This window comes from Rhinolophus hipposideros, assembly GCF_964194185.1.
Source record: "Rhinolophus hipposideros genome assembly, chromosome: 23".
Classification (NCBI taxonomy): Eukaryota; Metazoa; Chordata; class Mammalia; order Chiroptera; family Rhinolophidae; genus Rhinolophus; species Rhinolophus hipposideros.
In genome coordinates, this window is record NC_138069.1 from 6736412 (window position 1) to 6758020 (window position 21609).

The window sequence follows — 21609 nt, forward strand, 5'->3', positions numbered from 1 at the left end:
CCCCTCCAAAGGTCTCTTCTGGTTTGCAATGGATGGAAAAATGAGTTCTGGGCTGAGGATAATTTGCATTCTCTCTTACATGCATCATATAAGAGAGTCAGCTGCCACTTTTCTGCCCACTTATGGGGCCTAGAGGCTTTCCTACTATTTATCCTTTACCGTAGCGTTTTACTACTATCAAGAGCTGAGCATCATGTGCAAATTGACTATTTCACTAAGCATTCGCTCCTCGAGATTATGACGGGCAGAGCACATAGGAAGACGACACAAAGTCTTCAAGAGCACTAAAATCTATAAATCATTATATTTACCTATACTATGTTGTGTCATTAACTCTATAAATGTCAAATTAGAGGCCAGCACGGCCACTGTACTTCTCCTTTACCACTTCTTTCCCATCTCTGAGCCACTTCCCCATTTATGACAAAGTATTTTTCAGTCTAAGGTTTGTTTTTTAAATCACTTTTACTGAGAACCTATTTTAAAGCCTTCAGGGATTAATGGTTAACAAATGGGTTGCTTTCCCTTTGGCCAGAAACCTATTCTGTTCCACAATACTAACTGACTTTCCTCCAAAACTCTCGAGAGGATAAGTTTTGGTTAGTTTTTTCATATACATAAGGAGAGTTTGGGGAGCAGAAGCTCCTGAAACCGAAGCATACTACAGCGAAATTAGTGAACTTGGCTGCAAGCTAAAATTCATATGCAAACCGGAAGTTAGGGCACACAGCAGGGGAAAGGATATCATTTAGTAACCACCTACTACATGGTAAGTACTGTGTGAAGCTAATTTTATCCCAATTAAAAAATCCAAAGTTAGAGATGCGAGCACATTCCCCCAATATAAACTCCTGAGAGGTAAATAAAACGAGGAAACTATCTGCTTCTCACTCATCAGGATGCCTCCTAACTTTTTACTCTACATTAGCTTTTTTAAATCTTACATTCCCTACTGAATAGAAAACTCCATGAACTCCAGAACCACGTCTCACCATCTGTATAACCCCTACAGGGCCAAGCACAGTGCCCTGTTAAAAGTTATCAAAGAGCAGGTTATACTTCCATTTTACAGACGAGCGGTGAGGCCCTTTAAAGGATTCTGTAACTTGTCCAGTGTTCTCCCGTTAAACATAGGAGAAGTTATGAATGTGCTACCCAACCTCACTTGACTACAGTGCACCCTCATTTCCATTATGCAACTTACTCCTATTTCCAGTGATCACGGAAATGGCAGAACCTACTGTAGCTGTAAATTTGGAAAATCAATTCTCAATATAAACAGGAATTTCTTGTAAATGCCTAATCATTATGTTGTTTTGTACACCTAAAATTAATAACAAAATAAAAGTAAATAAATAAAAAAAAAGAAACAACCCAGAAATTTCTTTTTGGTTATAAATACCAAAAATAAGTTAGCATTTGAGAATTTATGATGAACCAGACACAACGGTGAACACTTTATGTACGAACTTAATCCTAACAACAATCCCATTAGAGTGCCTATTACACCTGTTTTACAGATGAAGAAAACAGGCTTAGAGACGAAGACAACTGACCACATCAACTGATTCATACCAACAAGAAAACACATCTAATAACCCTGGAAGAATGAAAATTTCATTTTCATTCTGTGAGACTTTAATAAGAGTCTCTGGTTTTAAGTACCTCCTTATGGAATGACAAATGCTATTTATCTATGGATGCTGGATATACAAGGCAGCCACACAAAGTGGGGCTTCTCATGGGCCAAATGGGTAGGGAGAGTGACAAGTGCAAGCGAAGTGTATGTGCACAAACATTCAGATGTATGATTCCGGAGCTCCTAGGTCAGTGGAGACAGATTTTTTCCTCCATAGCAAGGGGCTCTGTGAGTCTGAAGCCAGCACAAGCCAAGTAGCATGGAAGAGCCGCCCACCTCAGACACACACGTCTTATGGGATTTCTTGGCATGGCACCTTTTTTTCTTAGCAGAGCACAAACATGATGGAAGAAAATCTTAATACTGCTTTGAGTTCACAGCACGCTTCTCTCTACTCCCCTTCCTCCCCGGTTCATCAGAGCAACAGATACACTAACAGTACTCTAGCGATTCCTTACCAGCTTCCAAGTCTACAGGCCAGACTCTACATACACTTCACACAACTTAGAGGTCCTTACTGTCAGAGACTGTGAAAAGTGGAATCGTCTCTCGACTCGAGAATCGTTGGGTAATTTGAAAATGATCTTGACACTTTCGGGGTCATCGGGGGAAGGTTCAGGGGGCAGGCACTCCAGCTTCCTTTCCTTTTCTTCCTGCAAATTCTGTAGAGACACAAAGTAAAGGTGAGGCTATGGCTCCAGTAGGAAGAGGAAATACAGTCACCATGTAGGTCTATTGTGCAGCTCAAAGAAAAACTAATAACTAGTATCCTAAGAAAAACTTGGCAAGAGTCAAAAACAACCTAATTCAAAGTACTACTGCATCACATATATTATTTATAGACGTTTAACTCTTGGAAATAAAGGGAATGACTAAAAGATACTGGCTATAATTCCGTGGTAATACATAATGAAACAAGATCATGAATGAAATGGCAAATGAGCTAACACTGGTACTCAGAATGAATACTTAAAAATTACTGCTGTGAATAAATAGCGTTGTGAACTGCTTATTATTTATATTTACTTCTCATGGAATAGAGCTCTTTATCCTTTTATTCACTGTTACACATTTTTTAATTATTTTTTTTTAATTTTAAAATATTGTTTGTGAAAATGTAGTAAATATCAAAACGGCAAGGAGAATTTACATCACCCACAATCCCACCACCTTCTAGTTTTTTCCATTCACTTAAGACAACACCAGTTTGGGAGCCATAAGTAGACACAGGTCCCTTACCCGCCGCCGCCGTTCCTCTGCCAGCTTCTGCTGTTTTACCTCCTCCTCCTTCCGCCGCGACCGCTCCCGCTCCTCCCGTTTCTTCCTCTCTTTCTCTTGGTCAGCCCTGAGAGAGGCCAGGTAAGCCTCATCCTGCTGCTGCCGCAGCACCTGTGTCTGGTTTCGTTCTTCCCTGTGGGCAGATCACAAGCAGAGGAGAAAAGCAATCTCACAAAGCTCTAGGTGTTTTTTTCTTTGTACTAATAAAGCATAAATTTTATTTTTTACACTTATGTAACATACATTTAGTGATGAGTTGTGTTGGGTCTATCTATCTGCTTTAGTTAAATGTCAAGTTTTAATTTTCTCCCCATCACCCATGAAATTCAAAGAATAGTTTTCACTTCATTTATTTTTCAGTCTCACAGTGGCTGCTTCTTTATATCCTTAGTTACATGACTTCTGTTTGGCTAGTCTTCAGATGGTTCTCCAGGCTGACTGTTCCAGTTTAGCTGTAATTTTGGTTTGGTCCCGGGAGGAGGTGAGCACAGCGGTGACCTACTCTGCCATCTTGATCAGAACTCTAGATTTTCTTATATTTAAATTTTTTGGGGTAAAAAGGTTGACAATCTTGGCAGATGACTATATCACACTACCATACAGGATTCCAAAGCAGAGCATGGAGGAATCTGAACAAGCCATCTCTTCTTCCAGTTTAATTTGGCAGAAAAAGAAATAGCAAGCTTTTCTCTCACCCTTTTAACATTTCAAATTACACTATTTTTTCTTCCCAATTCTCACAAAAGTAGCGTAGTATTACTGTTATAAAATGATCATCAGATGAATTTTACAGGCAAATACCCCTTTAGGTTACCACATTTTTGTATATGTTGCTTTCATAAAACCAAAAAACTACATACACATATTTTAGAAGATTTGAAAAATGTAGAAACATTTTATTCAGAATTCTACTAATCAAAGAGAAAACACTGTTAACAATTTGGTGTATTTTCCATTTTCTCTCCAAAAACTTGTGTATGTATAGGAGTGTGTGTATCTATATAATTAAAAGAAAATATACCAGAATATTAAAAGCAGTGGTAGGATTATGGTGATTTTAAATTTCATCTTTGTGCTTTTCTGTGTTTTCCAAATTTCCTACAACTAATACATATTACTTCTACAATGGGGGGGGGAAGAGTTATAGCCATTCCTTATTTTTTACATTTAAGCTCTTTATATCATGGCTTAGCTATTCTAAATGGCACAATATATATTCTTGAGCACAGAGCCCTGTATTTATTTTCATTTACATCTCTAAGAACAGATGATCTGATGGAGAGTTATTTATTTCAAAGTACATACATATTTTAACACTAAATGGACAAGGCTTTTAAAGTTGCCTACAGGAGAGAAATCACGACGTGTGGAGCCCCAGGTCAGCCACCCGAATCTACAGCTGGTCTCTCTCTCAGTTCCAGAGGAACTCCCCTGTACCTTTCCAGGCGTTCTGATACCAGGTAAGTCTGGTTTGCATCCATGATAAACGTCAGCTGATTAATGAGGTCATCAGGTTGAATGAGGCCTTCTAGCCGTCCCACCACAGTCATCCTCCGATCCTTCAGCATAATCATGGCCAGGAATGGATAGGTGTTCTCTCGTAAGGCCTGCGAGACTGACAGAAAGAAGACCCAATAGATCAAGGGCAGGACTTTGGGATAAAACAGATCAACTCTTAGAAATTCCACAACGAGCACTAGAGAATACCTTTATTCCCAGCTGGAAAAGAAGGGATGTACCATTTATTCTCTGCCTAACTCTTTCTCCTCTTAGTTTCTTAATTTTTTGGGGGTGCTGTATTTGTGTCCCTCTTCCCAGGTAATCTGAATCCGATTCACAGGCTTTTCTGGTGGGGGTGTGGTTGTCATGATGATGCTAAGAAAGGCCGCCGAGTTCAAGGACAATGTCTATTTGATGGGTATGAAAGGCTCTATAAAGAATCTGGCTACTGCTCAGCACCACTCTTCCCTGTGTGGGGGGTGAAGTCTAAAGGGCACAAGGCTGCAAGTCTCAGCCTTACGCTATTGGTGCTGATCACCACCACCACCTTCTGTCTTCTCTTCCTCTGATCCAATCCCTTCCTTTCACCACATCTTTTCCTACCCAGCAACAAAGAGCTAGCTTTTCTGTTTCAAAGGAGTTTAGAAAGTTGGTCTTCTAAATAACCGAGATTTTACCACAACAAAGTTTTACCTATGATTTCCTTACGGTGTTTGAAAGAGGAGATTTTATCAGCTTCTATAACAAATATCCCTAGTCGCCTTCTATCCACAACCCTCCACCTCCCAAACTGTATTAAAATAGCAGAACACAGGCTGCAAGAACTCATCTGATGTTTAAGAACCAATTAGGAAGAAAGACTCAGCTTCCTGGATGCAGGCAAAATATGTGCTACAGCCCTGGTTCTCAGGCTGCAGAGTCTAGAAGGCTGGTGCACACTCAGGTGCCAAACAGTAAGTAGCTGCACAGGAACTACATTTTTCTTCACCGGATACCTTCATATCTGATACTGACTTCTAAAAATACTTACCTCCAGGTTCAGAGTTATTTTCAGCAAAGGGCTGAACTTTCTAAATCCCCATCAGCACTCAAGGTACTCAAACAACTAACTCACTATGCAAGAAGCTCTATTAAAATGACTGACGGTGAGGGACCGGCCCAGTGGCTCAAGTGGTTGGAGTGCCACTCTCCTAATGCTGAGGTTGCCGGTTCGATTTCCACATGGGCCAGTGAGCTGCGCCCCAACAGCTCTCCCTGGAGCTGGGCTGCCACGAGCAGCCGGAGCTTGGCATAAGCTGCTGTGAATGGCCAACCGACAACTGGCAACCAACTGCCTCAGCTGCGGGGAGCGCAAGGCTCATAATACCAGCATGGGCCAGGGAGCTGTGTCCTACACAACTAGACTGAGAAACAATGGCTTGAACCGGAGGGGGTGGGGGAGGCAGAAGAAAGGGTGGGGGGGAAAGACTTACCTCTGTACCCCTCAGGCTTGTTTGTGGAGCATGCCCAGAAGAGCATCCTCGTGTTTATTAGTGAAATAACTTCGGGCGCACAGAGCGTGTTGCTGTGGAGAGGAGTGAAAAGGACATAAAAAGAACTTGCTTACTGCAAACTCTCAGAAAGAAGGTCAGAAAAGTAAACGAAAACGATCAATCCACTGACCGACAGAATTCGTCGGAGTCCTGGTGGTCGTCTCCATGAAGATAAACCAAAAGAAAGCGAAGCTCCCGCTTGGCATCGTTCAGTGCCTGTGGGAAACAGAAGGTCACAAATTACTACGAGGACTGTGCCTTGAACTTTGAGTTAGGTTAAGGGTCCTAATGGATAAAGCTACATATTTAGGAACAAAAGGAGAAATGCGGGGAAAAGGTGAGCAAGAAATCAGAGTCCTGGGCTGCTACCTTCACTCCCCTGGCGTTTTTCTCCCCACACAAAGTCCATGCTAACAAGCTCTAATGAAAAGGTGTTAGTGTTGTTAGGACTTAAAACTGTATCAGGCACATGAGAGTAGACAGGCTGACAATAAATGTCCCCAACAAATCACAGAAGTCAGTTGTTCCCACCGTCTAAAGGAAGATAAAAACAGGAGAGCCTGACAGGGAAAAGGGAGGTGAGAATTTTGCCACTTTACAGCTATAACATCTTTATAAATAAATACTGTGAAGATGACCCCAGGCCATACAGCAAGCAGGGATGAGGGAGTGGGACCCAGAGGCATTCTAAAAAGCACTGGGGTTTAAAAGATCTTCAAAGACAAGGTGAGGGCCTAAGATTCCTGCATATGCTCTTGCATTTGCATAACCCTCAGCACGTTACATTAAGATTTCCTGAATGACCACCGGTGGTCGCCACTCAGGGTCAGAGCAAAGAGAATGCATGGGATGTGCCCATCTCATTCAGTATCTCTAGCACTGAGCACTGTGCCTGGCATACAGTAGGTGCTTCGTGCTCGTGGAGTGGGGTAGGAGCAGCCAGTGAGGGAGACTGACTATGAGAAAAAGCAGATGTGAGAGAATCAGAGCAGGAAGCAAGAGTAAGCGTTTTGCTTTTTCTCCAGATAGATGCAGGAATCCTGGAGGCTGCAGAACAGAACCGCCCTTTGGCCTATGCCCAGTGTTACTTCCACATTGTTCTCTGGCCAACTAGAGACATGCCCAACACCTCACAGAGCTCTTAATTTTCACTCCCGGGGGCAGCAAGTCGAAGGTCTGTGTGGGTCGGTTGAACAAGATGTGCTGCCTTGAGTGTGTGATCTATGCCCTCATGCAACTCTGCGGGGGATCGAAGAAGACTCTAGGCTTGACTCTCAAGGGGTTTCTAGTCTGGGATAGGAAAGACAGACACAAACAACTAAAATATGAAGAAGAATGGGAAATCGCTATCGGTTTAAAAACAAAGCTATGAAAGCACAAAAGGAAAGATTACTACTTTAAATTGCAAAATTGCAAGGTAGGCCAGGGTCGGGCACGACAATCAGGAAAGGGCATAAGAAGGGAGTGACATGAGCTGCTCGAAGGATGGGCAAGATTTCAATTAGCAAAAAACGTGAGGACGGCATTGCAGGTGGAGGGAACAGCAAAAGCAAAGGCACAGAGATGGGAAAGTACAGGTCATTCAAGAAACGGTTTAGCTGGAACCTAGGGTATTGAGGAAACAAGTTACGCAGTAAAGACCTCAAAAAGAGGTGGGGATTAGATCAAGGAGGGCCCAGCTAAAAGGTTTGTTTGTTTCTTCCATAAACAGTGAAGAGCTATGTAAGTTTTCTGAGTAAAAGAATGACATGATCAGTGCTGGCTATCCTTCCCTTTGTGGATAGAATCATATCGATAAATTGGCATCTATATGGTTTGTGGCACTGACCTGGCTGTACGTTCCCTGGTAGAAGACAGGGTGTGCCCTCCCATATTTCTCTTCAAAAGAGTGCATAAATGAAACAATGTCCCCAACGGGGTCAGTGACCCGGCTGCGAGGGTCAGGCCGTATAAAGCGAAGAGCAAACCTGGGGAGGAAGGAATAAAGATCACATGAATCGGCTTACTGCAGTGCACATGGAGGGGCCAGTTTGTAAAGAGTCCTGAACCAGAGCCAGAGGCGGGGCAGCAAAGGAGCTGGATGGTCTGGGAGAGGACCACCAAACCTGAGAGCACAGTCTGGCTCAAAAGCTGCAAAGCAGCCAAGTAGGGTTCCATCGCCTATTCAAGAAGAATGCAAACTACTAGGATTATAAATTCCAACACCGGCCTAAACAAATCCCAAGTGCCTTTCTGCAGAAAAATTTAGGGCTAGAAGAACTGGGAAAGGAAGACACAGTATCTAAAAAGATCACGGATCAAGCTGTGCCCCCAGACTCGTTAGAATGGCACTGTCTTAATACAGGGAGCCACCAGCCACGTGGCTACTAAATTTAATTAAATGAGATACAACACAACAGAAACTTCAGTTCCCCAGTCACTCTGGTCACATTAAGTGCCCAGTGGCCGTATGTGGGCAGTGGCTTCCACACTGGACAGTGCAGTTCCAGAACGTTTCCATCCCCATAGGAAGTCCTACTGGATAGTGCTGGTCTGGAACTGAGTTCTGTCTCTTTCTGGCCGTTCCACTTGCCTTTCCCTCTCCTTTCTGTTCTCCTGGAATTACGAATTTTTAGTGCATACTCCCAAGCTATTCAAATTATGGACAAGAACTTGAAACCCAAACGTGCAGTCATGATTTACCTGCTCTTCAAAGGGGCAAGTAAATTCTGCTTACTGATTTATGGTGGATGGCATCCATGGGGGAAATTATAAAACTGATCTGGAGTACACTGGCCGACTTGGGAGACCTGGAAGCTATTGTAAGGTTAAGGGTGGTACCACACATCTGTTTCTACGGAGCCCATCTTAATTATATTTGTAGAGCACCATTTATTCATCCTTTGGATTTCATAGAAGGCAATGGGACAGAGGTTTGATAAGCCAATGCGCTACATAACATTAAACAAGTTGCTCAGATGATATAGTTTTGCATAAAAATTAGTAACACACTCTGTGCATATTTTTTCCCAAGGAAAACAAACAATATTCATATACTTGAGGAATTTTCAGTACAGAAAAGGTGACTAAACTATGACGCTTTCCTTACCAAATCTTGAGCCAATTCCTTATCCCCTCAAATTCCCCGTGTGTACACAATTTCATTTGGAATTTCTCCTGAGTAATCAAATCAAATTGGTTGACACAAACATTCCAGAGCAAATTAAAAGCAAATGTAAGAAGCTGTGTATATGGGGGAGCGGTTAGAATTCCTTTAGAAGATTGATGCTTTGATAACTTTCTCTGAAATTACGTGTTTTCGAATTATCTTCTTACTCTTTAAGTTTCATCTTGATAAATGAATGGATAAAAGGCTTTTTTGTTGCTCATTACATTATATTCCCATGGCCTACATAATTTAGGACAATCAGCGTTCTATAAAAATAGATATGTTAACTCAGTCTTCATTATTACTTAAAAGGTTTTTATATGCCCATTCTTAAATAAAACCGGGATGAAAAGAGCACTAAATGGTTAATTATAAGAACTTTAAGCAGGCAGTCTCATAAAACACCAAGTGGCCAAGGTACAGGTGTTGTCTGACCTTGCACTTCTGTGGCTGCTGGGTCCTCACTTCAGACCCCTGCTCTCTAGAGAAAGGCAAAGGCCACCCTACTGGGAAGGAGGTACAGGCTGCTCTGTATGCGAGGCCCAGACTGCACATTCTAGCTCCATCTGTTGGCCTGGAAGCCCACAAACATTTCAGCTCCTGTAAAGCCTCAGTGTGGGTTCATCTACTACTCAGTTCTAGACCAGACACCCCAAGCCTGATGTGCCAGCTACTTGGGTCCCCTGGACATTTTCTAGCCCTGGCCCCTCTGTAGCTTCCAAGTGCTGAGCTTTCTAAATGGCACATGAAGGAAGCAAGAAGAAAGGTTAAGGTGTGAAGCAAGGGGGTATACATACTGCAGGGCTCCGGTGCCAGCACCTGTGGGGTTGCCTGGACAGAGGGAACCGTACAGAAGTGTCTAGAGAGGGGAAACTGGTGGGAGGAATCTACAGAAAAGTGAATCATCTCAGAGCAAGAGAATCTGCTGGGATTATAAGTAGTCATATGGGGTTATAGATGATTTAGGGTAAAAGTTACAAGGAGCATAAAGCTCGTAGATAATGGTGGTTAGAAAGGAAAGGGTGTGAAGATTAACTAGGGAATGTAGAGGTGACTAACATAGTAAGAGGAGGCAGCATAAGGATAAATGTAGATAAATTGATTCTTGAAAACAATAAGCAAGACTACTTTAAAACAATTCCAATTCACAACATCAGTTGTTATGTTTGCGTAATTTACAATATTTTCATACTATATTAAAAGATAGTTTAGGAAGAATATTCAAACTGATGACAAATTGGCAAGTCAAAATTGACAGAGTATAAACCTTATCCTGGTCTACGTTTCCTCTCCAAAGTCTACCCTGTTGCTACTGACACGTAAATTAAAGGCACGTACCTAAATATATCAAGTATTGTGTAATAGGTAAACCGGAATGGAAGCATTATCAAGTAATATCCCCATCCAAGCAGCCCCTGAAATTCCAAAAACAAAGTTAGATATTATTCACTCAATCCCTAATACGTTACAAAATGGCTGGTATAGATTTTCACTGTCTCATCTTTTCACGTGGTCTCTCCCTCTGCAGTACGGTCCCCTCTTCCTGAACACCTCATCCTTCTTAAAGACCAACTGCCTTTGATCGTATTTCATCTAATATTATCATATTTTCCTTTTATGACATAATTAAATCTACTTCAACAATTTTTCTGCAGCTTTACTTCCATTAGTTGTTAAATTCAATTGCAAGTTTTCCTCCCTAAATCATAAATATTCATTCTTTCTTTTCAGATTTACAATGTGATGTATAGAACCAGCAAGAAAGATAACCATTATTATTACTACCGTGTTTCGCTGAAAATTAGACCTTGCCGGACCAACAGCTCTAATGCGTCTTTGGAGCAAAAATTAATATAAGACCCAGTCTTATTTTAATATAAGACCAGGTATACTATACTATACTATAATATATAAGTAATATAATTAATATAATATTGGGTCTTATATTAATTTTTGCTCCAAAAGATGCATTAGAGCTGTTGGTCCACCTAGGTCTTATTTTCGGGGAAACACGGTACCGTGGACATTTGTAAAGAACTGACAATTATATTAACCAAAATGATATATCCCCATATAGCTGCTAATCTTAGTAATAATGCTAATTACTATTTTAACCATGTTGATTATTGTCCCCGTTGTTATTAACTAGCATTCATACAGGGATCTAGGGTTTACACAGTATCTCTTAGAGTTCCTATTTTGTGATGAGACCCTCACTGTGTCCAGAGCAGGGAGCTCTGGAGCCTCATGGCTGGAATCAGGGTCCCACACACTGAGTCAAGCTCAAAACAAACTAAGGAAACGTTGGGCATATCCAGAACTACTCCCTGACTCATACAATTGCTCTAAGAATCTGCTTTTCTACTTCGGAATACCCCCAAATGACTACTTAGGAAGTTTATTTTTTAAAACACTGTCAAGTACTCCACAAAAAGGTGTAACGATGGAGGAAATTATAACTGCTGCCAAGTTAAAGGGAGGGCTTTCTTGGAATTCTAAATCCAAGCACCAGAAGTGAGTGTAACTCCCAGAATAAGAAACACTCCAAAAGGCTCTCTGGAGCGCGTGATCAGTATCCACACCTGACCTCTCTGATTAGACTGAGCGATGTAACGAGGAGCACTGGCTCTTCCCCCGGGACTCATCTCTGGATCCCAACAGCAAAACACCAGGAGCACTGGAGCACTCCCAAATGCCTGCTCAGCTTCACTGAACCACCTCCTTGCTACTCCCCCTTCAAGCCTAATTTCAAAGATATGGCTAAGGCCCCTACAAAGACTCCAAACACTTCCCCAGAATTAGCTTAAAATTAAGTAAAATGAAGCAACAAAGAACTCAGTAAACATTCTAACTTAAAAGAGGAAGATCTATTAAACACGTAGCAAATACCTTTAAATATACAAATAAAACTACTGTGCACTCAAACCAAGGTACAGAAAACTTTTCAAATAACTGGCAAGGAGCCAAAAAAGGAAAGCAAAAAAGGACAGTTACTGTATTGATTCATTAAGAAATCAAGGAAAAATGAACAACCCAATTAATCTACCAAGGAACCAGGTTTAGCCAACAGCTTGACATTCGGAATATTTATTTTGCTCCTAAGATGCAGAGCCCAACATAACCAAGTGAATGGACTTATAAAACAAAAAGGGGAAAATTGCAGCCATGAAACTTGCCCTTGGTTGTGGTCTTGAGACAACATAGCTGTAGATCCTGTGGTCGGCGGTATTAACCTGCAGAGGTCGGGATGGCGGCGGGTTGAAAACACTTGGTACACCCTCTTGCTCATTCAGTCGGTCCTGTACAGCAGCCTGAGAAGGAAAACCGAGTAGAAACAAAGAGTTTCAGTGATACTCAGAATCAACTCAGAGAAAAAGATGAGGCAACTGTCGCTTGGTGTTTTAAAACAAGTCGTCTGAGGAGTGTACTGTCACGGACCTTTAACTTGCCACCGTGGGAGGCAACGTGTGGTGATGGCTACAGAATTCGCAGTTGAGGAGTCCCAGGAACATCTCTGGAAGCTCCGTTTCTGCAGCAAGCACACTGCTTCTAAGCAGAGGGCGTGTGTTATTTAGGGCGCTGGGATACCAGGTGCCCCAGTGCATAAGCCTGAGGAGAGCTGGCCCCAGCAAGTACCAGGCAGGCAGTTCCCCTAGAGCTTTGCAGTGGAGCAGTCCTGACGGGGGGGAGCGGGGGTCGGGGGGTGTCGATGGAGGGCCTGGCTTGGGAGCCTCAGTTTCCTCATGTGGAAAGTAAAAGAACGATATTTCTCAGAGTTGACTTGAATTTAATGAGATAACCACACATAAAGATCCTAATATAATTCCTGGCAGTCAGGTGATGAACATTCAGTAAAAAATCTCGTTCCCGCCTCAATTTTCCCCATGAAAATGAATATTTGTTGTAGTACAGTAAAAAATGTGGCCGTAACCAAAGAGGTCTGGTCTTTGCCTCAGCTTCTGGGAGATAATCCATGTCATACCTGGTAAGAGTGTCTTTGTTACTGAATCTTAGGGTGGGGCTGGCCACTGCAGAAAAACCAAACCATGTGACCCGGGGTGGGGACTCTGGGTAACGCAGCATCAGTCAACCTGAAGACTGAGTTCATCAGAGGCAACCAATGAAGTCAAGAAAGCCTATGTAATGAAGCCCCAATGAAAACTCTAGACACGGAGGTGAGGTTCCCTGGTTGGCAGTACTTCGTGCATATTGCCACACATCTATGCCAGGGGGGCAACATGTCCTGATACCATGAGAGGAGTACGGACCTTTGTGCTTGCAATGCAAGACTCTGCCCTCTGTGTCTCTTCCTTTAGCTGATTTAATCTGTATCCTTTCCCTGTAATAAACCATTACTGAGAGTGCAAAAGCTTTCAGTGAGCTCTTCCAGTGAATTATCAAACGCGAGGGTGGTTTTGGGAACTCCCTGAATGTGCAGATGCTGTCAGAGAGAGAGAGGGTGGTCTTCTGGAGGACTTGTGTGCCCTCTAACCTTAGTGGTGGCTTTAAACTTTGCATTATAGCTTACTCTAAGTTAATCCTACAGTTTTCATGTTTTCGAGTATTAAGGTACAATTCAACGAGGGAAAAAATAGTCTGTGAGCAAATGTTCCTGGGATAACTGGCTATCCATGTGCAAAAGAATGCTGCTGAACCCCTAAATCACACCATATAAAAAATTAACTCAAAATACTCTTATCAAAGACCTAAATGTAAGGACTGAAATTATAAAACTCTTAAAAGATAACATGGAAGAAAATCTTCATGGCCTTGGATTAGAAAATGGTTTCTTAGATATCACACTAAAAGCACAAGCCACAAAAGAAAAAAAACACTGGATTTCATTAAAACTAAAAACTTTTGTGCATCAAAACACATTATCAAGAAAGTCAAAGGATAATCCCCAGAATGGGAGAAAATATTTACAAATCGTATACTGATAAGGGTCTAGAATCTAGAATACATAAAGAACTCTCACAACTCATCATCGAGTTTAAAAATGGGCAAAGGACTTAAATAGACATTTCTCCAAAGAAAATATACAAATGACCAACAAGCAACATGAAAAGATGCTCTACATCATTAGCCATCAGAAAAATGCAGATCCAAATTACAAGCCAAGAGACATCTTTACACCCTCCAGAACGGCTATAATTTAAAAGGCAGAAATTAATAAATACTGGCGAGGATGTGAAAAAACTGGAACCCTCATAGACTATTGTCGGGAACATGAAATAGTGTAGCCTCTTTGGAAACAAACCATCTGGCAGTTCGTCAAAAGGTGAAAGTTACCATACAACTCAGTAATTCCACTAGGTATACACCCAAGAGAAATGAAAACATACTGTGTTTCCCTGAAAATAAGACCTAGCCGGACCATCAGCTCTACTGCGTCTTTTGGAGCGAAAGTTAATATAAGACCCGGTATTATATTATATTATACATGGTATTATATTACATTATATTATACCTGGTCTTATAGTAAAATAAGACCAGATCTTACATTAATTTTTGCTCCAAAAGAAGCATTAGAGCTGATGGTCTGGCTAGGTCTTATTTTCGGGGAAACGCAGCACGTCCATACAAAAACTTATACACTGACGCTCACTGCAACATTACTAATAATAGCCCAAAGCGGAAACAACCCAAATGTCTATCAACTGACAAAAGGATAAACATATATTCATACAAGGGAATATTATTTGACAACAAAAAGGAATGAAGTACTGATTCATTCTAAGACATAGATAAATCATTCACTCATTCATTGATTAATCTTGAAAACTGCATGCTAAGTGAAATAAGCCAGACACAAAAGGACAAATATTGTCTGATCTCACTCATAAGAGGTATCTAGAAAAGTCAAATTTTATAGAGACAGAAAGTAGAACTGTGGTTACCAGAGGCTGTGGAGAGGGGGTAATGGGAAGTAATTGTTTACGAGGACAGAGCTTCAGTTTGGTATGATGTTAAAGACAGATAGTGGTGATGGTTGCACAATAATGTAAATGTACTTAATGTCACTAAATTGTACACTTAAAAATAGTTAAAATGGTAAACTCTGCTATGTATATTTTACCACAACACAACACCACACACACATACACACACACACACAAAATGAAGTACTGATACCTGCTACAACATGGATGAACCTTGAGAACATTATGTTAAGTGAAAGAAGCCAGACACAAAAGACCGCGTACTACGATTCCATTCATGTGGAAGTCCAGAGAGGAAAATCCACAGACAGGAAGATTAGCAGTTGCTTAGGGCTGGGTGGGGAGAGGGGAGGGGAGTGGAGGGACAGGAGGAGGGAATCAGCTAATGGGGGTTCTTTCTGGGTAATGTTCTCAGTATTCTAAGAAGTTTATGGAATGTTTTAAAATTGATTGTGGTAATGGCTGCACAACTCTGAATGTAATAAAAAAGACTGAATTTCACATTTTAAATGGGTGAATTGTTTGGTATGTGAATTACATTATCAACAAATCTGCTATTTAAAAACCAGAACTGGTAATATTTGTCATCAATTATAAAGTTAAGCTTTTAGGCAAAAATTAGAATTTTGGAAAACTTGTATTTGCCACTGTAAACTTGATAGTTTCCTAATATCTTTTAAAGGCTTCTCTGATGAGTTTGGAGGTGCTACTAATGAATCGTGTTATATAGCAAAATGCATCAACATCTGGAAGATCTGTATTAATTCAGTGAACCAATGTTTTCCAAATAATCAATGCATGAAATTATGAAATCATGCATCGGTAAAAGATCAAAGTGAAGACCAATAGACTTCAACGAAGAAAAGAGAACAAAAAGTTCCTTGATATGATTTTTTTCAAATATCATATTGCAACTAACCTTTAAGAAACTATCACAGTATCAAAGACTATCCAGTGATTTGAAAAAGCTATTGCAATACTCCTCCTATTTCCAACCACATATGTGGGCGAAACCAGATTTTCTTCACATATCTCAACTAAAACTATGTATCACCAAGATTAAAGGCAGAAAATCCAGCTGTTTTCTATCAAGCCAGATATTATAGACATTTGCAAAAACTTGTTAACAAGTGAGTTTATCTTTTTAAATTAATAAACTTTAAGAAAAATTTCAGTTTTGATTTGTAATATGTTAACAAATATCAGTAGATATAACCCATATAAACACAAGCTCTTTGGAGGTCCTCAATAATTCTTAAGTGCAAAGAGTGACACCCAAAAGTTTGAAAAGCTCTGGTTTGTTTGGGAAAAATTAATGCATATACATTTTTACACAGGCATAAAATATTTGGGGGGAAAATCAAAAGAAATTCTTAATATTGCTGTATTGTCAGGGTAGGACTGAGAAATAGTTGTAGGGAAGTGATTCGAGTGGATTTTTTTCATATTTCATTTTAGGCTTTGTTTAAACTTTTTAACACAAATTATTTTATATATTTTACATATTATTATTTTTATTTTTTATTTTTTTTATTGGGGAAGGGGACCACGACTTTATTGGACTTCCAGGACTTTTTTCCAAGTCAAGTTGTTGTCCTTTCAGTGTTAGTTGTGGAGGGCGCAGCTCAGCTCCAGGTCCAGGTGCCATTGCTAGTTGCAGGGGGCGCAGCCCACCATCCCTTGCGGGAATCGAACCGGCAACTTTTGTAGTTAGGAGCATGGAGCTCTAGCCACCTGAGCCAGCGGGCCGGGCCTGTATTATTTTTTATGAGTTACTAAAATAGACTAAAGTGAAAAAAACTATGAATACAGCATAATCTCATTTGTATGACAAGAAATTATATATAAATCTACATAGCCATATAAATGAACCTAAAAAAGTCTGAAACGATATACACTAAAATTTAACACTAGTTATCCATGAAGTGGTAGGATTATGGGTGAGCATTTTCTTTATATTTTTTGGAATTCTTTGCCTGTGTGGGTGTGCACATATATGTGCATTTAATATTTCTGTAAGTCATGTCATGTTAAAGGATGGTTAATATTATACCAGATAATTATAAACCAAGAAATAAAATGGGACAATATTAATAAATCAAACTAGAATTTAAAGCAAAAAGGATCACCTGGTGTTAACTTGTATCTTTATTATCTTTCTTGTCAAATACTATTATTACAAGAAAGTTCTAAAAGCCACGTCTTTGTGTCCAATAAAATAGGCAAACTATATAAAACTTAGAAAGTGTCTCACCACAAAACAGACACAGAATTCATTATTACAGTTTATCTGCACCATGTACTGCCTTTCCACAGCATGAACAAAAAGTAAGCATTCTCTTTGATATATTTGTTATTAACATTGGCAAGTATACACATATATATTATCAGCACATTAAGGAGAGTTATAAACATCAGAAAGTCTGAAAGGACATATAATTAATATAGTAAAACATCAAATGTGGTTATCTCAAGTTTCATTTGATAATCAAGTGTGATTATCAAGAAGTTTCATTTTCAACTTTATAAACTCTGTATTTTGATTTTTTTCAAACATGCGTTGTTACTGTAATTAGAAAAAAAGACATTACCACTGGGAAATTAAGAAATTTGTAAAAACTTATTCTAATTCATCATGTCAAGTAGTCTCATTAAGTAAATAGGGAAAAAAGTGGAAATAGCAGATTTTATTTGTACATTTAATAAGCTTGATTGAGTATAGACACCAAATCTTTATCCCACAAAAAACACATTCTTTGATAAACACCTAGTTGTCAAGAATGGTTCCTTCTAGGAAAGGTGGAAAAGAAACGGAGTCTGGGAACGACATTTAAGCAACTTACATAAGGCTTCAATTTTATCCAATTTGAAATAAGTATTGCAAAATGTCTGGCTTTCAGGAGCTGGGTGGTAGATACATGGTTGTTCCCTTTATCTCTGTATTTTTCTCTAAGTTTGAAATATTTAATAAAAATATATGTATTATTTAATATTAATGGAAAGTTATTAATTCATAAGGACCTCAATAGATACCTATATGAAATAAAATAGATATAAAAAGGATAAACAAAAACAAAAAAAGTAAGCTACTAGGAATTCTAAATATGTCCCTAAACAATTCTGAGGTCAAAGAAGAAAATAAAAACTTTAAAAATGTATTTTCAGAAGAAAGTTCACAGTCTCAAATGTAAGAAAGAGTCTAATTAACCAAGCTGTAAAAAATACCAAAATGCTAAAAAAAAAATATAACCGATAAAAGTGTGAAAATATATAATTTTTCCTTAATAAAAAACAGAGAGAAAGAACTGATAAATACGAGAACATCTCATTAAAAAACAAATAATAAGATAAACCAGTCTCTAGGAACTCTCATTTTTAAAAAAGGAAAATAAAAAAAAAATGAGAAGAGGGGTTCATAGAACAGACATAGGAGAATGAAAGCTATGACACTTTGTATACCCAATGCTAAAAAACTTGGAAAATCTTTAAAAAGAAAGCATTTTCTAAGAAAGGTTATCAAGAAAGATGTAGTGAAACAGATTATGAATGACGGGGAAAACATGAAAAAGTTAATAAAAAACAGGCAGAAACAAGTTTTCTAGTGCTGTCTTGCAAATCTAAGCTATTTACACTTCTCACCTAATTTAATCAAGTTGGTCATTTTATAAAGCCAGCATGTGCTTGAAATGAAAAGCTAACAAGGAGATAGCGCCAAAGTAGAACACAGAGCAACATCATTTCCCCCAAAATTTTCACATTTATCATTCCTTTTCATCATTCAGGTGTCAGCTCAAATATAACCTCTTCAGAAAGGCCTTACTTGACCATCCTATTTAAAATAACTCCCCAGATCCTATCTGTTACATTTCCTACACTCATCCACAGCATTTATTACAAACTGAAATTATCTAGAATTAAGCTTCATGAGTGTAGGGGCTTAGTCTTATTCTCTTGTATAATTCCACTGCCTAAAATTACTCAAAAATAGGTGTTGAGGGCAGCCAGGTGGCTCAGGTGTTTGGAGCGCTGTACTCCTAACACCGAAGCTACAAGTTCGATTCCCACATGGGCCAGTGTGAGCTGCGCCCTCTACAGCTAAATTGAGAACAACAGCTCTCCCTGGAGCTGGGCTGCCATGAATAGCTGGCAGCCAGCGTAAGCAGCCATGTGCTGCCATTGAGCAGCCAGCAGCCACCCTGATTGGCCAGCAACTGGAGAGAGATGCCATGAGCTGCACAGCCGGCCATCAGCCTGCGACTCACTGGCTCAGCCTGGTAGAGTGCAATGCCCATAATACCAGCATGGGCCAGGGCGCTGCGTCCTCCACAACTAGACTGAGAAACAATGGCTTGATTCAGAGTTGTGGGGAGAGGAGAAGGGGGGGAAAAAAAGGTGTTAAATGACTAAATATCACTTAGGAATATGTTTTCAGAAATCCAACACCCTATTCAAGTAACATACCATAATTAAAACAGTAATTTCAACAGAGATCAAAGTTGTTTGATAAAATTCAACATGCACTCTTGATATAAACTATTAATATGCCAAGAATAGACAAATAGTAAACAGATATTTGAGAGCTTATGAGGTACTAGAATTAGTTTTAGATGGTGGGAATAGAGCAGTTAACAAAACACAACACAACACAACACAACACAACGAAACATCTCTATTCTCATGATGCTTTCATCCTTCTGGATCTATCTCAAAACAACCACCAACATCACACTTGCTAATAAAACATAAGAGGCATTAGAGTGAGGACAAGGTGTTTGCTATTACCATTATTAATTGAAACTGTTCTAGCCAATTCAATGATCAAGTAAAAGAAACAAACGCTCCATAACCTGAAAAAAAAATAACTTAAGTTGCAGATCACACAACTACCTAGAAAATCCAAAATAATAAACTACTATTGTTTCCCCGAAAATGAGACCTAGCCAGACAATCAGCTCTAATGCGTCTTTTGGAGCAAAAATTAATATAAGATCCAGTATTTATATATTAATTATATTATATTATATTATACTCAGTCTTATAGTAAAATAACGCTGGGTCTTACATTAATTTTTGCTCCAAAAGCTGCATTAGAACTGATTGTCTGGCTAGGTCTTATTTTTGGGGAAACATGGTATAAAATATGCAATAAGAAGGTTCACATTAAAGTATCTATTACAGGGGCCAGCCCGGTGGCTCAAGTTCTTCGAGCTCCGTGCTCCTGATGCAGAAGGCTGCCGGGTCGATTCCCACATGGGCCAGTGGGTTCTCAACCAAAAGTTGCCGGTTTCCTCCACACCCACGAGGGATGGTGGTTTGCGCCCCCTGCAACTAACAAAGGCAACTTGACCTGGAGCTGAGCTGCGCCCTCCATAATCACGACTGAAAGGACAAGAATTTGACTTGGAAAGAATCCTGAACGTGTACATTGTTCCCCAATAAAGTAGTCCTGTTTCCCTTCCCCAATAAAATCTTTTAAAAAAAGGGCCGGCCCGGTGGCTCAGGTGGTTAGAGGTCCATGCTCCTAACTCTGAAGGCTGCCGATTCGATTCCCACATGGGCCAGTGGGTTCTCAACAAAAAGGTTGCCGGTTTCCTCCACTCCCGCGGGGGGGATGATGGGCTCCGCCCCCTGCAACTAAGATTGAACACGGCACCTTGAGCTGAGCTGCCAATGAGCTCCTGAATGGCTCAGTTGGTTGGAGCGCGTCCTCCCAACCACAAGGTTGCCCAGTAGACTCCCTCCTCTCAACCACAGGGTTGCCGGTTCAACTCCCGCAAGGGATGGTGGGCTGCGCCCCCTGCAACTAGCAATGGCAACTGGACCTGGAGCTGAGCTGCGCCCTCCACAACTAAGACTGAAAGGACAACAACTTGACTTGGGGAAAAAAAAAAGTCCTGGAAGTACACACTGTTCCCCAATAAAGTCCTGTTCCCCTTCCCCAATAAAATCTTTAAAACAAAAAAAATCTTTAAAAAGAAATGTATCTATTACAAACCAAATACATAAAAGAACAACAGTTTTCCCAAAGAGCCATTAAGAAAGAATAAAGAAGCAGGAGCACTATACTGAGGGATTTGGTCAGCACCATCTTTTGTATGATTTTATAACTTCGATCATAAATCTTCACCTTTTCCACATACTTACTTTTAAAGACTTAAGAGTTGTAAATTTGAAAAAAATCTACTGCAAGAAGATTCCTGCTATGGTAAATTACATGCCTTTCAATCATTATCAGACCAGGGAAAAACAAGCTCAGAATAAATCCTATCATACCTCTATGTTCCAGTTATGTTGTTCCAAGGTATGGCGACACTGATCCATAGATTCTATGCCAGTCAGATCCTGAAAAGGAAAAAAACAAAAAATACTTAGGGAAAAACCAACAGGACATATGTAGATATGTTTACCCCAGTAGAATACTTATGAATACATCTAGGAAAGTACGCTAAAAAGTGTTGAAGGTAGGTTTTGAAGTACTGTAAAACCTTACTATTCATTATTTATCTCATCAGTTATAGCAGTTATTACCCCAGAGAACAAAAAATAAATAAATAAAATAAAATTTCTTGT

General features: G+C 39.9%; 1 protein-coding gene across 2 annotated transcripts in view; it reads right to left on the bottom strand.

Moving 5' to 3' along the window:
- FAF2 (Fas associated factor family member 2) overlaps positions 1-21609 on the bottom strand; it is a 54144-nt gene that overhangs the window by 5812 nt on the left and 26723 nt on the right. For both annotated transcript variants that reach the window (XM_081034878.1, XM_081034879.1), the window contains exons 2-10: positions 21313-21381; positions 12274-12408; positions 10436-10512; positions 7778-7916; positions 6080-6165; positions 5890-5981; positions 4355-4532; positions 2879-3050; positions 2158-2301 (exon numbers count right to left, since the gene is read on the bottom strand). In XM_081034878.1, coding sequence (XP_080891004.1) covers positions 2158-2301; positions 2879-3050; positions 4355-4532; positions 5890-5981; positions 6080-6165; positions 7778-7916; positions 10436-10512; positions 12274-12408; positions 21313-21381 — 1092 coding nt within the window. The remainder of the gene's footprint in view (positions 1-2157; positions 2302-2878; positions 3051-4354; positions 4533-5889; positions 5982-6079; positions 6166-7777; positions 7917-10435; positions 10513-12273; positions 12409-21312; positions 21382-21609) is intronic.